General features: G+C 35.0%; 1 protein-coding gene across 2 annotated transcripts; it reads left to right on the plus strand.

Moving 5' to 3' along the window:
- Positions 1-3,538: 3,538 nt before the first annotated feature.
- Positions 3,539-16,958, plus strand: LOC133865651 (L-arabinokinase-like). 2 transcript variants are annotated; one of them, XM_062302070.1, is made up of 15 exons: positions 3,539-4,167; positions 5,349-5,456; positions 5,976-6,044; positions 6,196-6,279; positions 6,482-6,558; positions 7,563-7,629; positions 8,694-8,715; positions 8,977-9,044; positions 9,120-9,182; positions 12,056-12,109; positions 12,201-12,303; positions 12,419-12,528; positions 12,750-12,869; positions 14,403-14,457; positions 16,635-16,958. In XM_062302070.1, exons 1-14 carry the CDS (start codon positions 3,859-3,861, stop codon positions 14,454-14,456), a joined length of 1,308 nt encoding a protein of 435 aa, XP_062158054.1. In that variant the 5' UTR covers positions 3,539-3,858; the 3' UTR covers position 14,457; positions 16,635-16,958. The 2 variants fall into 2 exon arrangements, with proteins under 2 accessions (XP_062158054.1, XP_062158053.1); XM_062302069.1 differs by having other exon boundaries at positions 3,542-4,167; positions 8,694-8,751.
- The last annotated feature ends 4,159 nt before the right edge of the window (positions 16,959-21,117 follow it).

The raw sequence follows: 21,117 nt of genomic DNA on the forward strand, positions 1-21,117 counted from the left end.
ACTTAAACACAAATAAAAAAATAAAATAAAAAATGGTAGCCACGTCAGCGCTGAGGTATGCCACGGGGACAGGTGTCGTGTATGTACGCCGACACCTGTAGGATGACGTGATTGAACGTTAGTTTTGGATGGGAAATTGGACGAAGATACTATTTCCGTCTTTTCATATACCACAGGTACCAAATTTGGTAAAAAGTAAAATTGAGGGGGCAAAAAATAAAGGTCGTAAAGCATAAGGGGCAAATAGGTATTTAACCCTAAAGCATACCTACAATGATACAAAATTTTAAGAGCGAAGCCAATTAACGTCCTTTTTAAGGAAGAAAAGAAACAATGATAGACTCGGACATATATATATATATACAACAACCTTGTTAAAACCGAAACTTGAATATATTGGTTCGATGAGGATCCGGACTAGGGGTGGGCAAAACCGTGCAAAACCACACAGACCCGCATGAACCGCCTCGCCCCTAACAGTTTTTAGGTTGATATTTGCGGGCACGATTTGGATTTTTGCCAAACTGTGCGGGGCGGGGCGGGGGCGCGGATTTAGGATTTTTTCATCACCGGATCCCCGGCCCGCCCCGCACCGCACCTTATAAACATAAAACACGTAAAAATAAATTAAAAAAAAAACCCTAAATCCCTTGTCCGGAGAGGCGGCAATTCCGGTTGTCCCTCACAAATCACCCTTTCTTCATCTTTATTAGTAATACTAGCTTTGGATTCTTTGGCTCTGAGGAGGACTGGAGGCGGAAGGGCTTGGATGACGGCTGAGACTTGCGAAAAGATCAAAAGAAAATGAAAGGAAAAGAAGAGACGAAACTTGAAATTTTGAAACATGAAACACACTGAAACCTAGGGTTGGCAATTTTCGACACGACCCGCGAACCCGGCACGAACACGATACGAAAAAACCGGGTTTGGGTTGTTATAATCGGGTTCGGGTTGACCCGATTATAGTCGTGTTTGGCGGGTCAACCCGCGGGTTGACCGCCAACACGATTATAACCTGATTAGAAAAAAATTCACGCCTCACGTTCACGGTTCACCCTCTTCTCCCCTTTTCTTTATTCTTTTCCCTTCTTAGTTGTTCGATTCTTCACTTCTTCTTCCTTCTTGTTCAAACACGCAGCATAGAAAAGAGAGAGAATCATCCTCCTCTCCCTTCTGATTTTCTTCTTCTTCCTTCCTCTTGTCTTCTTCTTTCTCCCATCCGTAATAGAAAAGAGAGATGGTGATCAATTACAAACCGAGTGGAAAATGAAGAAAGAAAAGAAATATCAAAGAAAGAAACCGGCAATTGAAGACATGAATGTAAAAACTAAAATTGAAGGTTGAAACTTGAAACATGTGAAATTGGTGTCGGGCCATGTCGGGTTAACGAGTTACACGATTATTAGTCATGTTTATCGGGTCGTGTTCGGGTTGCCCGATTATTAATCGGGTCGTGTTCGGGTCGCGTGTCACAACCCGATTAATAATCGGATCGGGTTCGTGTCGAACCCGTTTATGTAATCGGGTCGGGCGGGTTGACACGAACCCGACCCGAATGCACGAATTGCCACTGAAACCTGAAGGCTGAAACTTTGAAAGGAAAAGAAAGAGACGAAGTAGTAAATGGGTAAAATATTGATTATTGAAGGCTTGATTTTGAGGGGTAAAATAGTAAATGGAATGGGCTGGAAAAATCTAGAACACTAGAAGTAGAAGCCACTTGGCGGATGGAGAGGGATTATTTTTCAAAGTTTTTGACAGCAAGCTACAGTTGTTAACAACTTACCCACTCCAAATAGTGCGTTTGGCTATTTGATAATAAAATGTTGCTTTGATAAATCATAAATCATTACAATTTAAAGGGCGGAACCGTGGAAATAAGTAAATGGTGGAAATAGGTAAAGGCTGCAGCCAGCCACGTGGGTAATCATTAAAGGCTAGCAAGTGGCAAAAATGCAACTCCCAAAAAAATGATCAGGCTTAACCGCTTAAGTGCTATAGTTTAAAACTACAGCACCGTGCTGTAAAAAAATGAAAGCTTGAGAATTAAGCAAACCTTTTTTAAAACCAAACGTCGTTTCTTAAAAGTTAACGGGTGTGAAGCAAATGATTGATTAACGTTTCTGTTTTACGCCGTGGAGTTTAACTACAGCACATAACAACTCATTGAACTCAGATTTTATATCATTTCATTCAAGTTTAAACGAATTCGCAAAGGCTAAAGATAAACGTTTAAGAGAGCCAAAATCACGCCTTTTGTTCAAGATTTTCTTCACGGCATTGCATTGTCTTCTTTTTCTTTCAAAATTTCTTCCATTCTGCTTTCTCCAAAGAGATAATCTTTAACAGAAAAGTATTATAGAACCAAAAAAAAAAAAAAAAAAAAATATGCAGAGCTTCAAGGGGAGGAGGAGACGAAGGCCAGAAAAGGAAGAGTTTCAAGGTTGCTGTTCAAAGAGAGACAAGGGAGAGAAAAAGAAATGAGTTATCTAAAATCTACCAAACTTGTCTAATATTGTTAGCTTGTTGTTCTCACATGGCCTCTCATAATTTGGGTCTTCTTTTAACGGTTCCAAATTCTAATAAGAGGACTAACTTGGTTTCTCAATCCCAAGTTAGTCGTCTGTGTTAGATGATAAATATCTCAAATGCAAGTCAGTTATCTACCAGCCACCTCTACTCCAAATATCACGCCCAACAAGAGCCACCTAGTCCCTTGATCAACGCTGATTCACAATCTGAGAGCAGCTCATTCAAGCGCACACTGAAGCTGATTTCATGGCAGACGGCAGCAGCCACTCATTCCATAAATCACGCATAACAGTCTATTGACACCCATATTTTATGTAAAGACTAGCATCTCAAGCCTTTTCCTTTCCTTCTTTGTAGTTACGTGTAATCCTGTATGAAAAGTCTTTTGGCTTTGTTGTTTTAGTACTGTAAGCTCATTGTAAAAGACTTTATGCATTTTGGCTATAAATAAAATCCACTACTCTGCCTTTGGTAAGCAACCAAATCAGAGCTTTCCAAAATCTTTAACTCTGTTAGCCCTTGTTTTTTGCTAGCATGAACAGAGCAAGTGGTAACCTTGTTTTTCTTCCCCAGACCCCTTCAAGCTCTGCATATAATTTTTTTATTTTGGGTTCTATACTATTTCTCTATTAAAGATTATTTCTTTGGAGAAAGCAGAATGGGAGAAATTTTGGATGAAAAAGAAGAAGATAGTGCAGTGCCATGAAAAAAATATTGAACAAAAGGCATGATTTTGGCTGTCTTAAACGTTTGCCTTCGGCCTTTGCAAAGTCGTTTAAACTTTAATTAAATGATATAAAATCTGAGTCGTCTTGTGCTGTAGACCTGTAGTTAAACTCCACGGCTTAAAACACTTTTAAGAAATGACGTTTGGTTTAAAAAAAAGGCTTCAATAATTCTCGGCCATAACTTTTAAGAAATGACGTTTGGTTTAAAAAGAAGGCTTCAATAATTCTCAGCCTTCCATTTTTTTTCAGGACGGTGCTGTAATGTCAAAAACCCTTGGGTAGTGATTGGGGGACCCTTGTACGGCTCCCTCCTCCTTTTCAATATAAAACAAAAATGGGGTTTTACATTGAAAAGGGGGAGGGAAACGCTTCCCCTTTTTCTTCATCTACGCTGCACAGCGCCGGCCCGCCATAGCCTCTCTTTTTCTCCTCTCTTCACACTGCGCTGACGACTAAACTTCACCTCTCTATCTTCTTTCTTCAACGCCGACGACGAGTACTCCTTGTACCGGAACTTCTTTCTTCAAGCCGGTACGTTTCGGCTCCTAGTCATGTGCCAATAAAATTTTCGTTGTCGGATTTGCACTCCGGTAGGGACATGGTGATGGCAGTGGTTGGCACCCGCGCGCCCCCCGCAAACCCGCGCCTCCCCCGCCCCGCCCATACCCGCATCACACGGATTCCACTTATAACATGCGGTTCACGGGTCCAATTTGGCCAACCCGCACGGGTGCGGGGCGGGGCCAAAAAGGGCGGAAATCCTCCACGCCCCGCCCCGTGCCCACCCCTAATCCGGACGACGGCAATGGAAGAAGGCAACGATGGTGTGTCCGCAGCAAGACAGCATCTGGTCTTTGCATACTACGTCAGCGGCCATGGATTCGGCCACGCCACTCGTGTCGTCGAGGTTTCTACTACCGGCCTTTTCTTTTGTTTCAATTTTTGAGCCATAATCTTCTAAGTGTCTTTGTGTCTGCATGTTAATTATCTACTCTATATCGTCAATCAGTGGCGGACCCAGCCTCCCAAATATGGGAGGGCCAAATTGAAAGAAAAAAAATTTGGGGGGGCAAATCTAAAAAAGTAAACAAAATTAAGGGCAAAATTTCATTTTATTTTAAAAAAAAATTTTATTTTTTTTTTGAAAAAAATTCTGGGGGTTGGGGGGGCCAGGCCCCCCCTAGCCCCCATGTAGGTCCGCCATTGTCGTCAATTTACCAAGTCCTACTACTTCCACCTTGAGGACTGAGGTGGAGTAGTGTTGTTTATGTGAATAGTTTTAATACATGTTTTGTGAAGTGTGATTTTGAATGTCATAAAAGATTCGGCTTCCCTTGGTATTAGACACTAACTGGTTTTATGGTCAAAGGCCTGACCATTGCTATTTTGCAATGACTTTTCGTCTTTTTCTTTAATATTGCTATTTCTCAAGTTAAAAGTATGATTTTAAATAAAATTATAGAGTTTAAAAATGTATTTTTTAAAAAATCGTAATTTGTAGAATGTATTTTCAAATCGCAGACAAAATTGTATGCTTCTTAAAACTCATAATTTTAAATGCTAAACTTCAATTTTATCAAATGTTGCGTTTTTAAAAAGTGCACGTTTTAAAACAGTACATCTGAGCGGACCCTTCAAATTACGAACCTTTTGCGAATAGAAAAGTGGAACCAAACGGAATAGGATTTTCTCAATTTTGAGTGAAAATGACAAGGAGTTATTTTATGGTTAAGAATAAATTTTTACAGATCTAATAATGTATGTTACTACATGATAATTATATTGTCACGTCATTTAAAATTTTTAAATAATGTAGCACTATAGTCTATATATACCATTAAATGTAACCAAACAAAATTTTATAATCAAGTCTTTGATAAGCGTCTTGAATTGAATCCATTAGTTGAAAAAATGTGATTTAATGTGATTATTTTGATTTAGATATTTCAAAATGTGCCATTTAAAAAAATAAAAAATAGTAATTTCAGAACAGAGTTAACAAAATTTGATTTTTAACCCTCCTTTTTGTTCTTCCTGTTCAACCAAGTACTTATGTTATGTGATTGTGATGTTCGTTGTGATAAAAAGGTTGTCCGCCATCTCATTCTAGCCGGGCATGATGTCCACGTGGTCTCAGGTGCTCCTGACTTTGTATTCACATCTGAAATACAGTCAACAAGATTCTTCATCCGCAAGGTTAGTTAACTTTGATTGGAGCATTGGCAAATTCGAAAATGATGACATTTACGAATTTTGTTTGTTTATTCCTCTACTCACTATCATTCACCGTGATGGGTCTGTTTTGTTTGATCATACAACTATTGAATTGCGCCTCCAGATGTTACAAAAGAAGAAACTATGATCCATGTAATATACAATTGTGAAAGAAATTCAAATCGTTTAGAATGTAATTCCCGCTACGCGTGCAGGTCGTGTCAAAAATTATCAATTCTGAAAAAGAATATATATATATATATATATATATATATATATATATATATATATATATATATATATATATATATATATATATATGTCTGATTTCTTAGTTTTGAGTGCTATCTTCCTTTCATATTAGGAAATTGTAGGCAAAAAAGAATTATTTTTTTTTATCAACTTTTAATGTGTAGGCAATTTGCATTATGTTCAGTGGTATGAAATTGTCTGAATGGTGTTCTTGCAGCGGTAATAATGAGGCAGTTTCTGTGGTAGCAGGTTGTGTTGGACTGTGGAGCTGTTCAAGCAGATGCTTTGACGGTTGATCGTCTTGCCTCCTTGGAAAAGGTTTTGAATGCCATTATTTATGTCTATACTTGGGACTAACAATGTTTCCATTGATATCGATTGTTTAATGTTTTGGTCGCCCTGTTTCTAAACTTTTCTTCTTGTGTGCTGATTGACTGGTTTTTTTTTTGGCTCATTTTGGGTAATCAAGTATTCTGAGACGGCGGTAATATGTCGGGCATCAATTTTAGCAACAGAAGTTGAGTGGCTGAACTCCATCAAGGCTGACTTAGTGGTAATTGATGCTTGAAATGTTTCTTTATTGGATTTTTATTTATGAGGCTGGAGTTTTGCAGCATGAAATAAGGAATCAAAGCAATGTCTTTTTTTTTTTTTGGTTGGTTGTGGGCATGCGACTGTTTTCTTAAAAATATGTTCTTTTCTTTCCATCAACATAAATGGCCTTCAGTCATGCTAAAAAGATTTTCTAATAGCAGGTCTCTGATGTTGTTCCTATTGCATGCCGAGCAGCTTCAGATGCTGGAATTCGTTCTGTATGTGTCACTAACTTCAGGTGACTTGTTTGCACTGACATTATTATGGCTGTAACTTTTAATAAGCAACTATAAATTCATCTGCTCATATGATCTTTGTTACTAAAACCAAGTTTAAACTTACTCTGGAAGAAGCATGTAATCTTCAAATTTAGCTTTACAATTGGTCATAATTAATTTTTTTATATGTTTGGTCTAATGGGTTTTTGTGAGCAGTTTGAGATTTCGTATGAGAATCAGATGCAGATCGTGTGATATTTTTTCTAGGGAGGCAACAATGAAAATTGATTGGATGTGCATGTATGTTTCAAGTATAAAACAATCATGGAATTGTAAAGAAAAGTAACATGAAAGGTGTTGTAGCTTAGGATTTTTACCTTTTCAAATGAAGGTGAGATTTTACAAAACCCTGATACTATTTGTCAAAGACCATAGGTTGATGTTCGAATAAGCTGTATTAAAGGAAATGGGGAAGAACCAAGTGACTCATTTTAGTATCGATTACTATTTCAATTACTTCATCTTCAACTGATGGTGCTTGACTTGTTACTAATAATTTGTTTCAGGCTTTCTTGTTTGACCAATGTCCCAATTGACAATTGATTCTTACCTCTGCAGTTTTTCAGCCTTTATATCAATTTTGATTTTTGGGGGATTTTTGGCAAACCATAGAACTGGTTCAGTCTGGTTCTGAGCTAATCCTAAAATAAAAACTAGTTTAACTTTTAACTAGTTTTCGTTTGTGTACAATTTGTCTATACTATTCATTATCACATTTTAGTCCTTTTATGGGAACATGCAACATTACTTTCAGAAAGAAAAGTGTCAAACAAAAGGGCCAGATCTTTATCTTACAAAATTTGACAAACGTAAATAACTTGAAACCTGTTATATTATTCACGACTAACCTAGATATGTAGTTTGCCAAACTCCTCTTTTAAGTCTGAATGCAACACCTGCATTATTACTTTAAAACCTCATTTTCCAATTTTTCTTTTTTCTTCTTTTTGTGAAACCTGGGCAGTTGGGATTTTATCTATACAGAATATGTGATGGCTGCTGGATATCACCATAGTTCAATCCTTGGGCAGGTAACCTTCAATTTGTTCACATCTTAAATCAATATGCATAGGAGTTGTTCAAAGTTCACAGATATTATAACATTGATTGGTATTTAGAAATTTTATTAAGGGACTCTTCTAGATCAATCATAAGATCTTTTCATTGTCAATAGTTTGTTCTTCTGCTGCCTCCCACCTTTACCTTTTTATTATATTATATATTTTGCTACAAAAACTTTCAAGTTTGACTCAAATTTAAAATAGAAACATTTTAGTACACTAACTTGTAAAAGGAGAGGGATTGAGTATTTAGGTTGAACTGAACTAAGAGCAGTCTATTGAACTCACCTACTTTATGTCTATCTTTACCATGTTATTTCTCTTGGTACGTATTAAATTTAGTACAGAGACTTCCTTTTGGGTGAGCTGGGGGATGAGTTTAAGTACCACTTAGTTATTGGCAGGTCATATGATCCCTATCTGATCAATGAGACTGGAGCCTGGAACTTGACTATCTATATTTTTACCTTGGCTTCGATTAGCTGTGGGAATCCACATATATACCCACGTGAACATCAAATCGTTGGCTCCATTAGAAATGGCCTTTTTTATCATCCTTATATGCCCTTTTAGCTTTAATAATTTCAGTTTATTCACCAAACAGAAAAAGGTAACGATTAGACTTTATTAGATTGGGAGTCTTATGGAGATTTACATCAACGTAACATTAAATTTAAAGGATAGTGTGTACTGCTTAATCGACTCGTGCATGTGAATCAACTTCGAGATTGGTACACTTCTAAGAAGATTCATGGTACAGTCATATTGGAAATCTATTTGTTTTTTCCTATATGTTCATTCTCTGAAACTAGTTGTTCTAGAGTGAATAACTTTGTCATATGTGGAATTTTTGTACCATGTCTTCGCCTCCAATTTTTGATTGTATGCATATACATTCATACATAGTACATACATACGTATAGAAGTAACATATTTTTTGACATTACAGATATTCTTTTTAAAATTTAATCTTGAATAGGAAATAACTGATGTTGTTGTGCCAAATCTAAATGATCTAATCAAAAGTTATGCAGATTGCTGAAGATTATTCGCATAGTGAGTTTCTAATCCGTCTACCGGGTTACAGCCCAAGTATGTTCGTTCAAGCACATTTCTGGAAGCTTTCTTTGAAGTTTACTTTTAAGTACTTTTTTTTTTTTGCTTGCCAGCCCAATTGTAGAGATAATGCTCTTCAGACTGTATTTTTGTCTTTGTGTCTACAGCTGTGTGCATATCTGCAGCTGCTCTTTTGGCCAGTGAATAAGTTGTAAAATATTTATTCTAGTAAGTATTAAAATATTCCTTTTCATTTTTCAGTGCCAGCATTTCGTAATGTTATCGATGTACCCCTTGTCGTAAGGAGATTACACAAATCTAGAGAAGAGGTGTGCTTTAGAACACAAAATAATGTGAATGAGTTAATATATTATGGATCTATGAAACATTTTCTTGTAGTGCAGGTGAGGAAAAATCTTGGAGTAGGGGATGATGTGAAGATAGTAATTTTTAATTTTGGTGGGCAGGTGAGGTTTAACTTAGGCTGTCATGATATATTGGTATCTTTCCTCCACTTTTTACTTCAAAATAATTCCTTCTATACCAAATTTTATAACCTTTTAACATGTTAGAATGTCCAAGTTTTGCTGCAAAGTCCCTTGACTTGAAAAGCATGGGAGGATTACCTGGTTCCTTTCTTCCAGGTTTTCACATTTATTTTTCTGGATTAAAATTCAGATGCTTATTTGGTATTTGTTCAAAATATTTTTCTTTTGTATGAAGCTTTAGCCTTAAAAGAAAATAATATATGCAGTAGAATAAATCCCTGCTCCAAATTATTAGAAGAAAATATCTTAGTGTGTTGATAAGTCGATAATCATTTTTAACACAGAAGAGTAAATATATCTCAGATTCAATAGGATGTTTCAATGCAAAGCCGGGAGAGAGAGAATTGTTCTTAAAACCTTAATATCTTACATCATTTTCAAGTCTATCTTTATATTATCACAAACAAACTGTTCTCTATCCTTCTTTGGAAAAGAATAAATAATTCTTGTATTAAGTTTCTAGATAATTTTTTTTTATTTTTTTATTTTTATTTTTTTTATTGTTAAGTTATACATTAACTCAGGGTATGGTAAGTTCACAATATCATCTTCCACCCCATTCTTGGAAGCGGGGGGGGGGGGAAGTGCCATTTATCTCCTTACCTTGATTATTTTGTCCTTATCATATAAGTCTTGATGTAATCTCCGCTTGTGTGTTATTCAGTCTCTGCCTCAAATTATGAATAGAAAATATCTTGATATATTGGTAAGTCAATATCATATTTAACACACAAGAGGAAATATATCTTATTAGATTCAACACATTGTTCCAATACGGAGAGAGAGGGACAATTGTTCTTTAAACTTTAATACATTACAGCATTCTCAAGTCTATCTTTAATCATCACAAGCAAATTGTTCTCTATTCTTCTTTGGAAATAATAAATCATTCTTGTGTTAAGTTTCTTGATGATTTGTCTCTTTTTAATTTTGTTTTATTGTTAGGTTATACGTGCACCTAGTGTGTCGCAAGTTTAATACTTCACCTTCCAGCCCATTCTAATGGGGAGGAAGTGTCATTTTTTTTACTTTCATGATTTTTGTCTTACCATATGAATCTTAATTTAGGCTCCGTTTGTGTGTTAGTAAGTCCTTGCACCAAATTTTTATAGGATAATATCTTAGTGTGTTGGTAAATCAGTACCATATTTAACACAAAAGAGTAGATGTATCTTAGATTCCATGGACTGTTCCAATACAAAGAAGGGAGAGAGAGAGAGAGAGAGAGAGAGAGAGAGAGAGAGAGAGTAACAACATAAGAAAAACGCTAGTCACATCTACACTGTCACTCCAAAATGACTAGTCAAGTTGCAATTGGAGTTCCCTAGAATCACTTATAAACCCCAATTTCACATAGTAAGGAACCAATGTGGTACTTAGTATCTATAAGCTTATTTATAACTTACAAACTCCATGTAGGCTATCCATCTCTCCAATGTGGAACTAACTTTATGGGGTGTTATAATCTCCCTTACTTAAATTTCCAACGTCTTTGTCGGGGTCCATCACATGCAGTGCTTCAAAGCCACATGATGCACCACATGATGTTACTAGGTTGCTTTGATACCATTCGTAATGACCAAGGAAAGTGCTAGCTACATGTACTATTATTGTAAAATGACCAATCAAGTTGCAATTGGATCTTCTTAGAATCACTTATAAGCTTAGTCTCATCTATAAGGAACCAATGTGAGACTTAGCATTTATAAACTCCTTTATAATCTACCCACTCCTTGTGGGCAAATCCATATCCCCACTGACTTTCTGGGGTTTCACACAAAAAGAGAGAGAGAGAGAGAGAGAGTTCTTAAAACCATAATATGTTACAACATTCTCAAGATGATCTTTAAATGAGGACAGTCCAATTTATCCTTTTTCCTAGAAACCAAACAGCAGAACAAAGCAAGAAAAGAAAAGAAAAAAAAATAATAAAAAAAGGATCAACATTATAATATGCCTTCATAATGTCCAATTTACAAATAATTCCTAGAATCTCAGACCTGTCCACTATATATGCTTAACACCCTCTACAATCTATCTGCAAAGACTTTATACCCCACCTAACAAGCTCACTGTTTTGGTAGTTCTGGTATAAGAGCAATCAAGGTAGCATTTTAATTTTTCTAGGGCACTTGTAGCATGAAATTATTTCTTGACTACATCTTTCATCACCTAGAAGCTTGGTAGAAAGTCATCATTGAGTCATGGCGACTATGAGCTTTATCCCCATAATCCTTTAAATCTCCAAAAATTTCATCCTTACCAATTGGTATCTCTAGCCATACATTATCAGCCCACATAAATTGCAGCCCATTGACATGCAGTATCGTGCAACTGGCTCTTAAGACATAACCATACAATTAACAAACTCATGTCATCCTCCCTTGTCAACTGATCATTGTCTAATTGCACTTTCCTGATGTGCTTACCACTCCATGAACTTGCCAATCTGTGCCTCTGTGGAAAAACCCAGGTAGTAAGAGCAACTTCATTTAACCAGAGAGAGAGAGATGTTGAGAAGCGATTCACAGGTCATTGATACTTTACTTTTACAGAGAACTTGAACCTTCTAGTACAAATTTTATCTTCAACTTTATTCCTATACAAGATGCACAGTATGCTATCTAATTAAAAGGATTTCTCCTCTAAAAGACCCTCTTTTTGTTGTAAACTGTTACTCAATTGTTTCACAAAACCAATATCTATCTCGTGGGATATTGTGATCTCCTTATTATGCTTTATGCGTGAAGACAAATTCTGACTGTTGATATGCTTTTGTCCATCACTTCCAGCCAGCTGGTTGGAAGTTGAAGGAGGAGTACTTACCTGCTGGTTGGTTGTGCCTGGTAAGTTATGTTGGGCATATGCTCTTTAAATTAATCATATGTTGTTTCTTTATTTCAATTTGATATGCTGTTCTGTTATTTTTTGATTTAGGTTTGTGGCGCTTCTGAAAATCAGGAGATTCCCCATAGGTTTGTAAAGCTTGCAAAAGATGTTTACACCCCTGACCTAATAGCAGCTTCAGATTGCATGCTCGGTATAATAACATAAATTTTGTTTAGTGCCCTTACTGGATAAAATAACTAAGACTTTGTCTAGAGCAGTTTTTGCAAAACTGGATTTTGGTGCATTGATTGTATATACTGTTCCAGGAAAGATTGGATACGGCACAGTCAGTGAAGCCCTGGCATACAAGTTGCCATTGATCTTCATACGTCGAGATCATTTCAATGAAGAACCATTTTTGAGAAAGCTGCTAGAGGTATAATTGGATGCTTTTCATGTTTGTTATTCATTTTATTTTCACCTTAGATACGTTCTAGCAGCTTATCTCAGCAACTGTCTTTTAAGTCATTGATCTCATATCTATAAGCAGGGGGTCTGCATTCATTATTAGGCCTATGCCGGTCCATTTCTTCAGCTTGATTGTAATCCGTTGTAATGTTAAACCTTCTTAATATTTCATATCTTTTGGGTAAACAGTTCTTCCAAGGTGGTGTGGAGATGATTAGAAGGGATTTGCTCAGTGGAAATTGGACACCCTATCTTGAACGTGCTGTTAGCTTGAAACCATGCTACGAAGGAGGTACCAATGGTGGCGAGGTACAAATTTTATTAATTTTTATTTCATAGCTTTTGTTTTGTAAGATTTTCATGAACAACAGTTTTTCCCCTTTTTTTTTTTTGTCAAATCGTCAAGCTACACAATAGCATGGTCGCCCCCCTCCCTGAAACCCCTGATTCTTAGTGTGAGCCGGACCCAATCCTAGGTTTTTGGTACGATGCTGAGTAATTTTCAACTTGGTGACCTCAAACTAAAACCTTTGAGGATTTAGGTTTGTATGGCTAAAAACCAGTTTAGGAAGAAGTTTCTGGAGTGCCATCCAAAATGCTCTTGCTGATTAGAAGATACAAGAAATCTCTCTCCTTTGGACAAAGATGTCAAATTGGTTATTAGACCAAGACAAAATATATGGCTTAAGGACGAGGACTTTGTGGATGGATTGTTGGAGAAAAATTATTAGACCTAGGGTGCTCCTAGTTTTGTGCTTTACAAGAAGCCAAAGGCCTTAAAACTGAATTTGAAAAAATTGAATAGAGAGGTTGGGGTTTACAAAGAGTATGTTAGATGAGCTCAAGGTACTTGATGTGGGAAAGGGGAGGGCATCCTTTTAAATGAAGGACGGAGTTAGAGAGGAAGAGGTTATCTATGAAATAGAAAGGATAGTACAGATGGAGGAGATTAGAAGGAGAAAAAATGCGCCTTGGCTTAACGAGGAATATAGATATACTCCTTTTGTTCTATTTAATTTGTCTATCGTCATAAGCCAAAATTTTTGCAGAGATTATTGCTTTGCCTCGTAAACAAAAAGGAAAAGTAGTCAAAATTATGCTTTAAAAGTTTGCAATTTCTAAGGAGAGCTTTTTTTGGGACAACTAGTGATTTAACATGATATTAGAGTATAAGTTTTGAATTTGAATCTCGACTCTACATATACCTCCCATTTAAGTTAAATATTCTGCGTGTTTCACTTGTTGGAAAATAATATGAGCCCACATGTGAGGGGGAGTATCAAAATATTAATTAAATAATTAAATTCATAATTTCCTATCAACTTACGCTATTAGGACAACTGATGATTTAACTTTTGAGAAGATGGATTTTATGGGAAGAACCAATTAGAAGTCTGAGGTTAAGGACAAGATCATCTAGTTCAATGAAAACATATATCTAAAGTGTGAGGGAAGAAGAACTAGAAAAAAATGGGCTTGATTTCTTGTCTAGTGATGGGGCGGATTTTAGGTTTTAATTTTAGGTATCTCTTGTACGCTTTTCGTGTTCTTGGCAATGTCCATTCATTTTTTTTTTCAACGTACTTTTTCACCTTGAATGGAGTGGGTATTGTAGACTTCTTTCCCTTGGCATTTCATTTGCACTCAATCAATGTAAGCCTAGATCGCCTTAATGCCTTAATTCAAATTTCTTATGGAAATTTGCATTATGTTTCTGGGTTTTTTTCCTCAAGTTTGTCTTATTATATGTCAGGTGTTCTTGTGCTTGTCAATGGCCGTTGGTTACTTTTCTTCTCTGGCAATCTTTGCTTTTAATAAATTTCATCTGGAACCATTTTGCAGCTGGCTGCTCACATACTGCAAGATACAGCTTACGGAAAGAATTGTGTCAGATAAGGTACATTGACTGCTAATTCTTCTTTTTGAACTTATAAAAAATTCTTCTTTTTGTACTTGTTGGCTCATTAGAGTGTGGCTGTTTTTCCATCAAGTCCCTCTCTCTTCCCCCTCTGTTTGTGTGACATTTCTATCCATCCATTCTTGGATGGTAAGTACATATCTGCATGATAGTGTTGAAAAGTTTTCTAACCATTCTTCCGACTTATTGAATGTGTTTGCCTTCCATATTTTTAGTAGTTCTTATCCAATCATGTGTAAGCGACTGCTACAATGCAGGTTACAGTATCTTTTTGTCCAAGAGATGCAAAGTCTATTAATTCCACTGTTAGAATATATTGTCCCTCCATATTGGCATACGATTTGTTCTTCAAAGGTTTCGGGGGGACTAGGAGTGAGAAATATGGTTATGTTCAATAAAGCCTTGATGGGTAAATGGTTATGGAGATATGCTTGGGAGAGGGATGCTCTTTGGAGAAAGGTGGTGGATTTCAAATATGGAAGTATGAGGGGTGGTTGGTGCTCTAAGGAGGTTGGGAGTTCTTTTGGGTTTGGCGTTTGGAAGAGTATTAGGAGGGAATGTGATGCTTTTGCAGATCATGTGAGATATGAGATCGAGAATGGTTCGAAAGTTCTGTTTTGGTATGATGTGTGGTGTGGGGAGATTCCTTTGAAGAATCTTTTTCCAGAATTGTTTCTCATTGCTAGAAGTAAGGATGCTTGGGTGGAGGAGAATATGCAAAGACAAAATGGCACAATCTTGTGGATTATTATGTTTTCTCGCCCAGTTCATGATTGGGAGGTCTAAGCGGTTAGTAGATTTTTTGAAATGTTGTACACTCTTAAAGTTAGAAGCGATGGAGACGATAAAATGTGTTGGATGCCAGCGCAAAAGAAATCATTTGAGGTAAAGTCTTACTATAAGGTTTTATCTAGTCCTATTCAGTCTTCATTTCCGTGGAAAAGTATTTGGAAAGTTAATGTTCCCCCGAGAGTGGCTTTCTTTGTGTGGACGGCAACTTTAGGAAGAATATTAACTTTGGATAATTTACGAAAGAGAAACATTATTGTGATGGAGTGGTGCTTTATGTGTAAGACTTCTGGAGAATCCATTGACCATTTGTTTCTACATTGTATGGTGGCTACAGAATTGTGGAGGACGATTTTGCAATTGTTTGGGGTAGAGTGGGTAATGCCGTGGTTGGTGAAAGATATGTTGGGGAGTTGGAGGGGGCAAAAGGGTAATCGGACTTGGTTACCAATTTGGCGCATGGCTCCTTTGTGTTTGATGTGGTGTGTTTGAAGGGAACGAAATGCACGCTGTTTTGAAGATTGTCAGACTGGTTTGATGAACTTGAAGAGAATAATGTTACAAACGTTGTTTATATGAAGAGAAATTTCAGTTTATGCATGAATATTCTTATTTTGAATTTATAGATAGGTGTTCTTTTTTTTCTTTGAATTAGGGGCTTCTTGTATACGTTCTGTGTACTATGGGTTGCGCCCCTTTGCCCCTTTTCAATATACTTTACTTATCAAAAAAACATGTAATGCAACGGTAGAATTCCAATTAATAGTTATTGAGTAATATAATAGTAACAAAGAATTAACTTTTCACATTGTTTAGAGTCTAATAACTGTATCTATATATGAAAAATGAAAAATTAAACTTTGTCCACCCATGGATTGGATAAAGATTGATTTTTAGAAATTGCACTTTACCCACCTAAGGTTTACTTATATTTACATTTGGTTGACAAGTTTAATGCATTCAGATTGTAATGAGGTTGTTATTGTATATTTTGAATTTTTTTCGATGCACGTGATTCATACATGAAAATTTTAAATATTTGGAGTTGAAAAATATTAAAGAATGTGACCTCATGTGTGTAGAATGCAACTTTTTACCAGATATGGGTTCCTCCAACTACCAAACTGCAAATTGGTATAGTGACAAAGTGTAATTAACCATATGAAAAACTACCTAATATATCAATAAATGAATGTTCCAGACTTTCCTGTCATCTGCTGTCAATCTCCTATGCTTTTTGTTAGTATCATTTTAAGCCACTCGTAGGAAACATTTTACTCTTAAAGGAATCTGATTTGCTGTTACCACTGTAATATTTTGCCAACCGAATTTCATATATGTAAATGCGTATTGATTTCGTTTTGTAGCATACTGGAGCAAGGAGATTGCAGGATGCAATAGTTCTTGGATATCAGCCAGAGAGAGTTCCTCAAAATGATATTCTTGTTCCAGATTGGTATACTCCTGCATACAATGAACTTGGTCTTCAGAACTAATTTGGAGGGTTCTTCACCAGGTGCTGAAAAGTATTGATTTCTTATAAATTTTTGTTTTTGTTTTTTGGGGGTGCAAAAGCAGTGTCATTGTATGACAGTGTCAACATAGATATATAAATCCCTTTTGAAACTGGTAATCAGAATCTTTAATGCTGAGACAATGCTTATTCTGTTAAATCATTTGTTCTTTCAACATTTGCACTAAACTCTTGAACTATTTTTGTTAATCTTTCTGGTACAATCGTCTAAATGTATTTCTATCAAATGCTTCTTATTCTATAGCAGTCTGCATTATGCCCAACATACTGGGTCTGGGTCTATCAGGGGATTAAGGAAGAAAAAGACATGGTTCCATTGTACTATTAAGTGACGATTTGTGATGTCAAATTCCAAACCCCTTAGAGTTGATGATATTGGATTATTTTTCACTAGTGACCCCCTTGAGTATGAAATTATTTCAAATATGAATAAGCATAGTAATTGTTTCACCCCCCCCCCCCCCCCCCCCCCCCCCAACCCCCCCCCCCAAAAAAAAAAAAAAGAAGAAAAGAAAAGCATAATTAACGTATATGCATATTCCTTGTGTGACTGTGTTCCTAGCAAAAGGCATACTCTGATGCGTGTGGAAAGAAACATGAAAGTCATTTAAGAAAGGAATTCCCAAACGTTAATTTACAATTAAATTTTAGGGTTAAACACCTTATTGATACATGTGGTTTGGAACTTTTATATTTTTGCTTCTTGTGCTTTCATTCGTATCACAAATGGTACATGTGGTTTGGAAAAAGACGGACTTAGTACCTCCGTTTATATTTTCGTCCAATATTTAATGACCTGCCACGTGTCAAGCACTGAGTGTTGACACGTGGCACAATATAAAAAAAAATTAAAAAATATAAATTAAAATTCTTTAAAAATTAATTAAAAAATTAAAATTAATAAAACTTAAAATATATATATATATATATATAAATAGAAAACACTTTAAAAAAATTATCAAAAAAAAAAACACAATTGTGAGGATTTTGGCCATCAGGGTGGTTTGGCCACCACTATGGCCAAAGAAAAAAAACAAATAAATAAATAAAAATAAAATAAAATAAAATTATGAGGGTTTTGGCCCTTGGGGGTGGCCGAACCACCCCTGCGGCCCCTGGGGGCTTGTTCGGTCACCCCCAATGGTCAAAACTTTCACATTTTTTTTTTTTTTTCTCTTTGGCCATAGGGGAGTGGTTCGGCCAAATTGTGCCACATGTCAACACTTAAGGGTTGACACTTGGCAGCCCGTTAAATATTAAACAAAAAAATAAACGGAGGTACCAAGTCCCTTTTTTTCCAAACTACTGGTATTATCTGTAATACGAATGAAAGTACAGGGGTCAAAAGATAAAGTTTTCAAACCGTAGGTATCAATAAGGTGTTTAACTCTAAATTTTATTGATTTAAAAAAAAAAAAAAAAAAAAAAAAAAAAAAAAAAAAACCCTAAATTTTATTATAAAAAAGTTTACCTAAAGTTGTACTTAGAGTGTGTTTGGTCCTGAGATTTCGCAGGTCAAATGCACATTTTTAAACAAAATCACGAAAAGTATTCCATTTGAGAGTGTAGAAAATTATAAGTTTTCAAATCGTAGGCAATGGATGCTTTTTAAAAAATATACGATTTTAAAAATTGAACTGCGATTTTAAAGGCCAAATTGCATATTTTATTAAGCGTAATGTTACATACCACATTTTTATCCCACAATATAATTATCTCATGATGCTGACGTAGAAGTCTCAATTAACCATTGTATTAGTCTATATTAAAAAAACACAAAAAGAACACAACCCACTCAAACTACCACCTCATTGCCAATATCCCCTTTCAAACTACCAATTGTGTAAATGTCTCCCCCTAAACTACCAAAAAATGTCAATATCCATCTTAATGGCAAAAATACCCTTCACAAAATTATTAAAATTTTAAAAAATAAAAATATTAAAAAAAATAAAATAACAAAATTTATAAAAACAAAAAATAAAAATTCGTTTTTCTTCTTTTTTTTTTCGTTTGATTTAAAAAAATGTTTTTATAATTCAGTTTTTTTTTTTAATTTTCTTTTTTTTTTTAAAAAAATTTGTTTTTTGTTTTTTTTTTCAAAATTATAAAGATATTTTTGTCTTATTGAAAAAAAATTTGGGTCATTTTTGTCTTTTTGTTGGTCTTATGGGGGACATTGACATTTTTTTTTTTGTAGTTTGATGGGGACATTGACACAATTAGTAGTTTGGGGGAAGGAGGGGGGACATTGACAATTGAATGGTAGTTTAAGGAGGATATGTATATTTTTTCCTAAAAAAATTCAAGGGTTTGTTGGAATTGACACATCCACATTATAAGATATTTGTGGGATAAAAATGTAGTTTTTAGCATTGCTCTTTTATCAATTCTTTAATTGTACTTTTAAAAATCACGTTTTCATTAATTGCGTTTTAAAATCGCTATTTTTTCAAACCGCAAATTTTAAAAACTTAGAGCTTCCAAATAGAAACACTACAAAATTAACTTCTATCTAATCTATGCAAACCTGACAATATAAGTCATTTGCTCAACATATTCATCCCAACAAAATTCTCAACTCTACAGCTTGGCAAATCTGCTAGTCTGCAAAACACCGATGTGTTATACGTGAAAAAATAATTGCATAAGTCTACGACTTAGTAAATAAATTATGTAATGAGCCTCAGGTATAAAAAATGTATTATGTAAACTTATAATTGATAATAAGGAAAAGTACACATAACCCTCTCAAACTACTATCTCATTGTCAATGTCCCCCTCAAACTACCAATTGTGTCAATCCCCCCCCCCTAAACTACCGAAAAAATGTCAATGCCCGCTAATGAAAAAAATGCCCTTCATAAAATTATTAAAACTTAAAAAAAAAAAAGAAAAAAAAAGAAAAAAAAAGAAGAAGTTATACAAATAAATAAATAAATAAATAAACTAAAATAAAATCGGTTTTTTCTTCTTTTTTTCGTTTTTTTTTTAATAATTTTTTAGTTATTTTTTCGTTTGTTTTTTTTTTTTTTTTTTTTTCGTTTTTTCCTTAATTTTTTGTTTAATTTGGTTTTTAAAAAGCTTTTTTTTAGTTTTTTTTTTTTTTTTTTTTTTTTTTTTAGTTTTAGTTTTAGTTTTTCCTTTCAAATTTATAAGGACATTTTTGTCTTATTGAAATAAAATTATAGTCATTTTTGTTGGTCTTACGGGGGACATTGACAATTGAGTAGTAGTTTGAGAGATATGTGTACTTTTCCCTTGAAAATATCATAGTTTTTAAAAAATTGATAAGTGTAGCCTCTATTATTATGCCAATAGGAAAAAATTGGTTTATTTTGAAATATAGCAAGCATAATTCCATGGAGAATTCACAAAATATGGTTTAATGCATAAATCATGCAAGTGAAGATTTTACACGTAATATACAAAGTCATAATTTTCTTCTATATGGTCTATTTGAGCTCTTAACCCATTCTTTATAGGGTTAACGCTATCCTGAGAGATATGTAGTACAACATTGGTGTCCCGAATGTTGCCGCATATCGTCCATTACTAGTAGCCTAACCCGGTCTGACTTCGGGAGGCCCACGATACTAATGATGTCCACTAATAGTGATCATCAATCAAACATGGTTGCACTGGTCACATTATAAAACCATTAGATCCAAAGCCAAACATTAACATAAATATTTAGACCATTGGGTCAAGCCCTTATACATATGTGCCCGACATCCGTACATGATGATCCACACTCCTACGTCCATTTATCATAAATCATTTAGTAAGTAAATATTCGTTTTGATGCAGTTATAAACATTTGTTACAAAAATTATGCTCATAACATAATCACCTAATAGAAGTGTGAATTTAAACCTATTCTCAAGCTTAGCCACAACTCCTTATAGTCTTATAAGGCCTAACTATTATCATACATCACAAAATAACATGTAAGACATAAGCAAACATCATCCATTGCATATAATACCTAACCCATTATTAGCTTGAAGATAATATCTAAAAATAACACAGGGTCTGCATCTAATGCTTCTAATCAATATTTTAATCATGAAATAACATATAAAACACAAGTAAACATCATCCATTGCATTTAATACCTAACCCATTATTAGCTTGAACATAATATCTAAAAATAACCCAGCGGTCTACATCTAATGCTTCCAATCAATATGTTAATTATGCAAGAACAAGGAATAACATGCTTAATCATAACCATAACCTATCCATGCATTAGCCAACATTCAACCCATAGTATTAAACCTGGAATTGCAAATCTATAAGCTAGGATACTAAAC

Source organism: Alnus glutinosa, chromosome 4 (assembly GCF_958979055.1).
Source record: "Alnus glutinosa chromosome 4, dhAlnGlut1.1, whole genome shotgun sequence".
Lineage (NCBI taxonomy): Eukaryota > Viridiplantae > Streptophyta > Magnoliopsida > Fagales > Betulaceae > Alnus > Alnus glutinosa.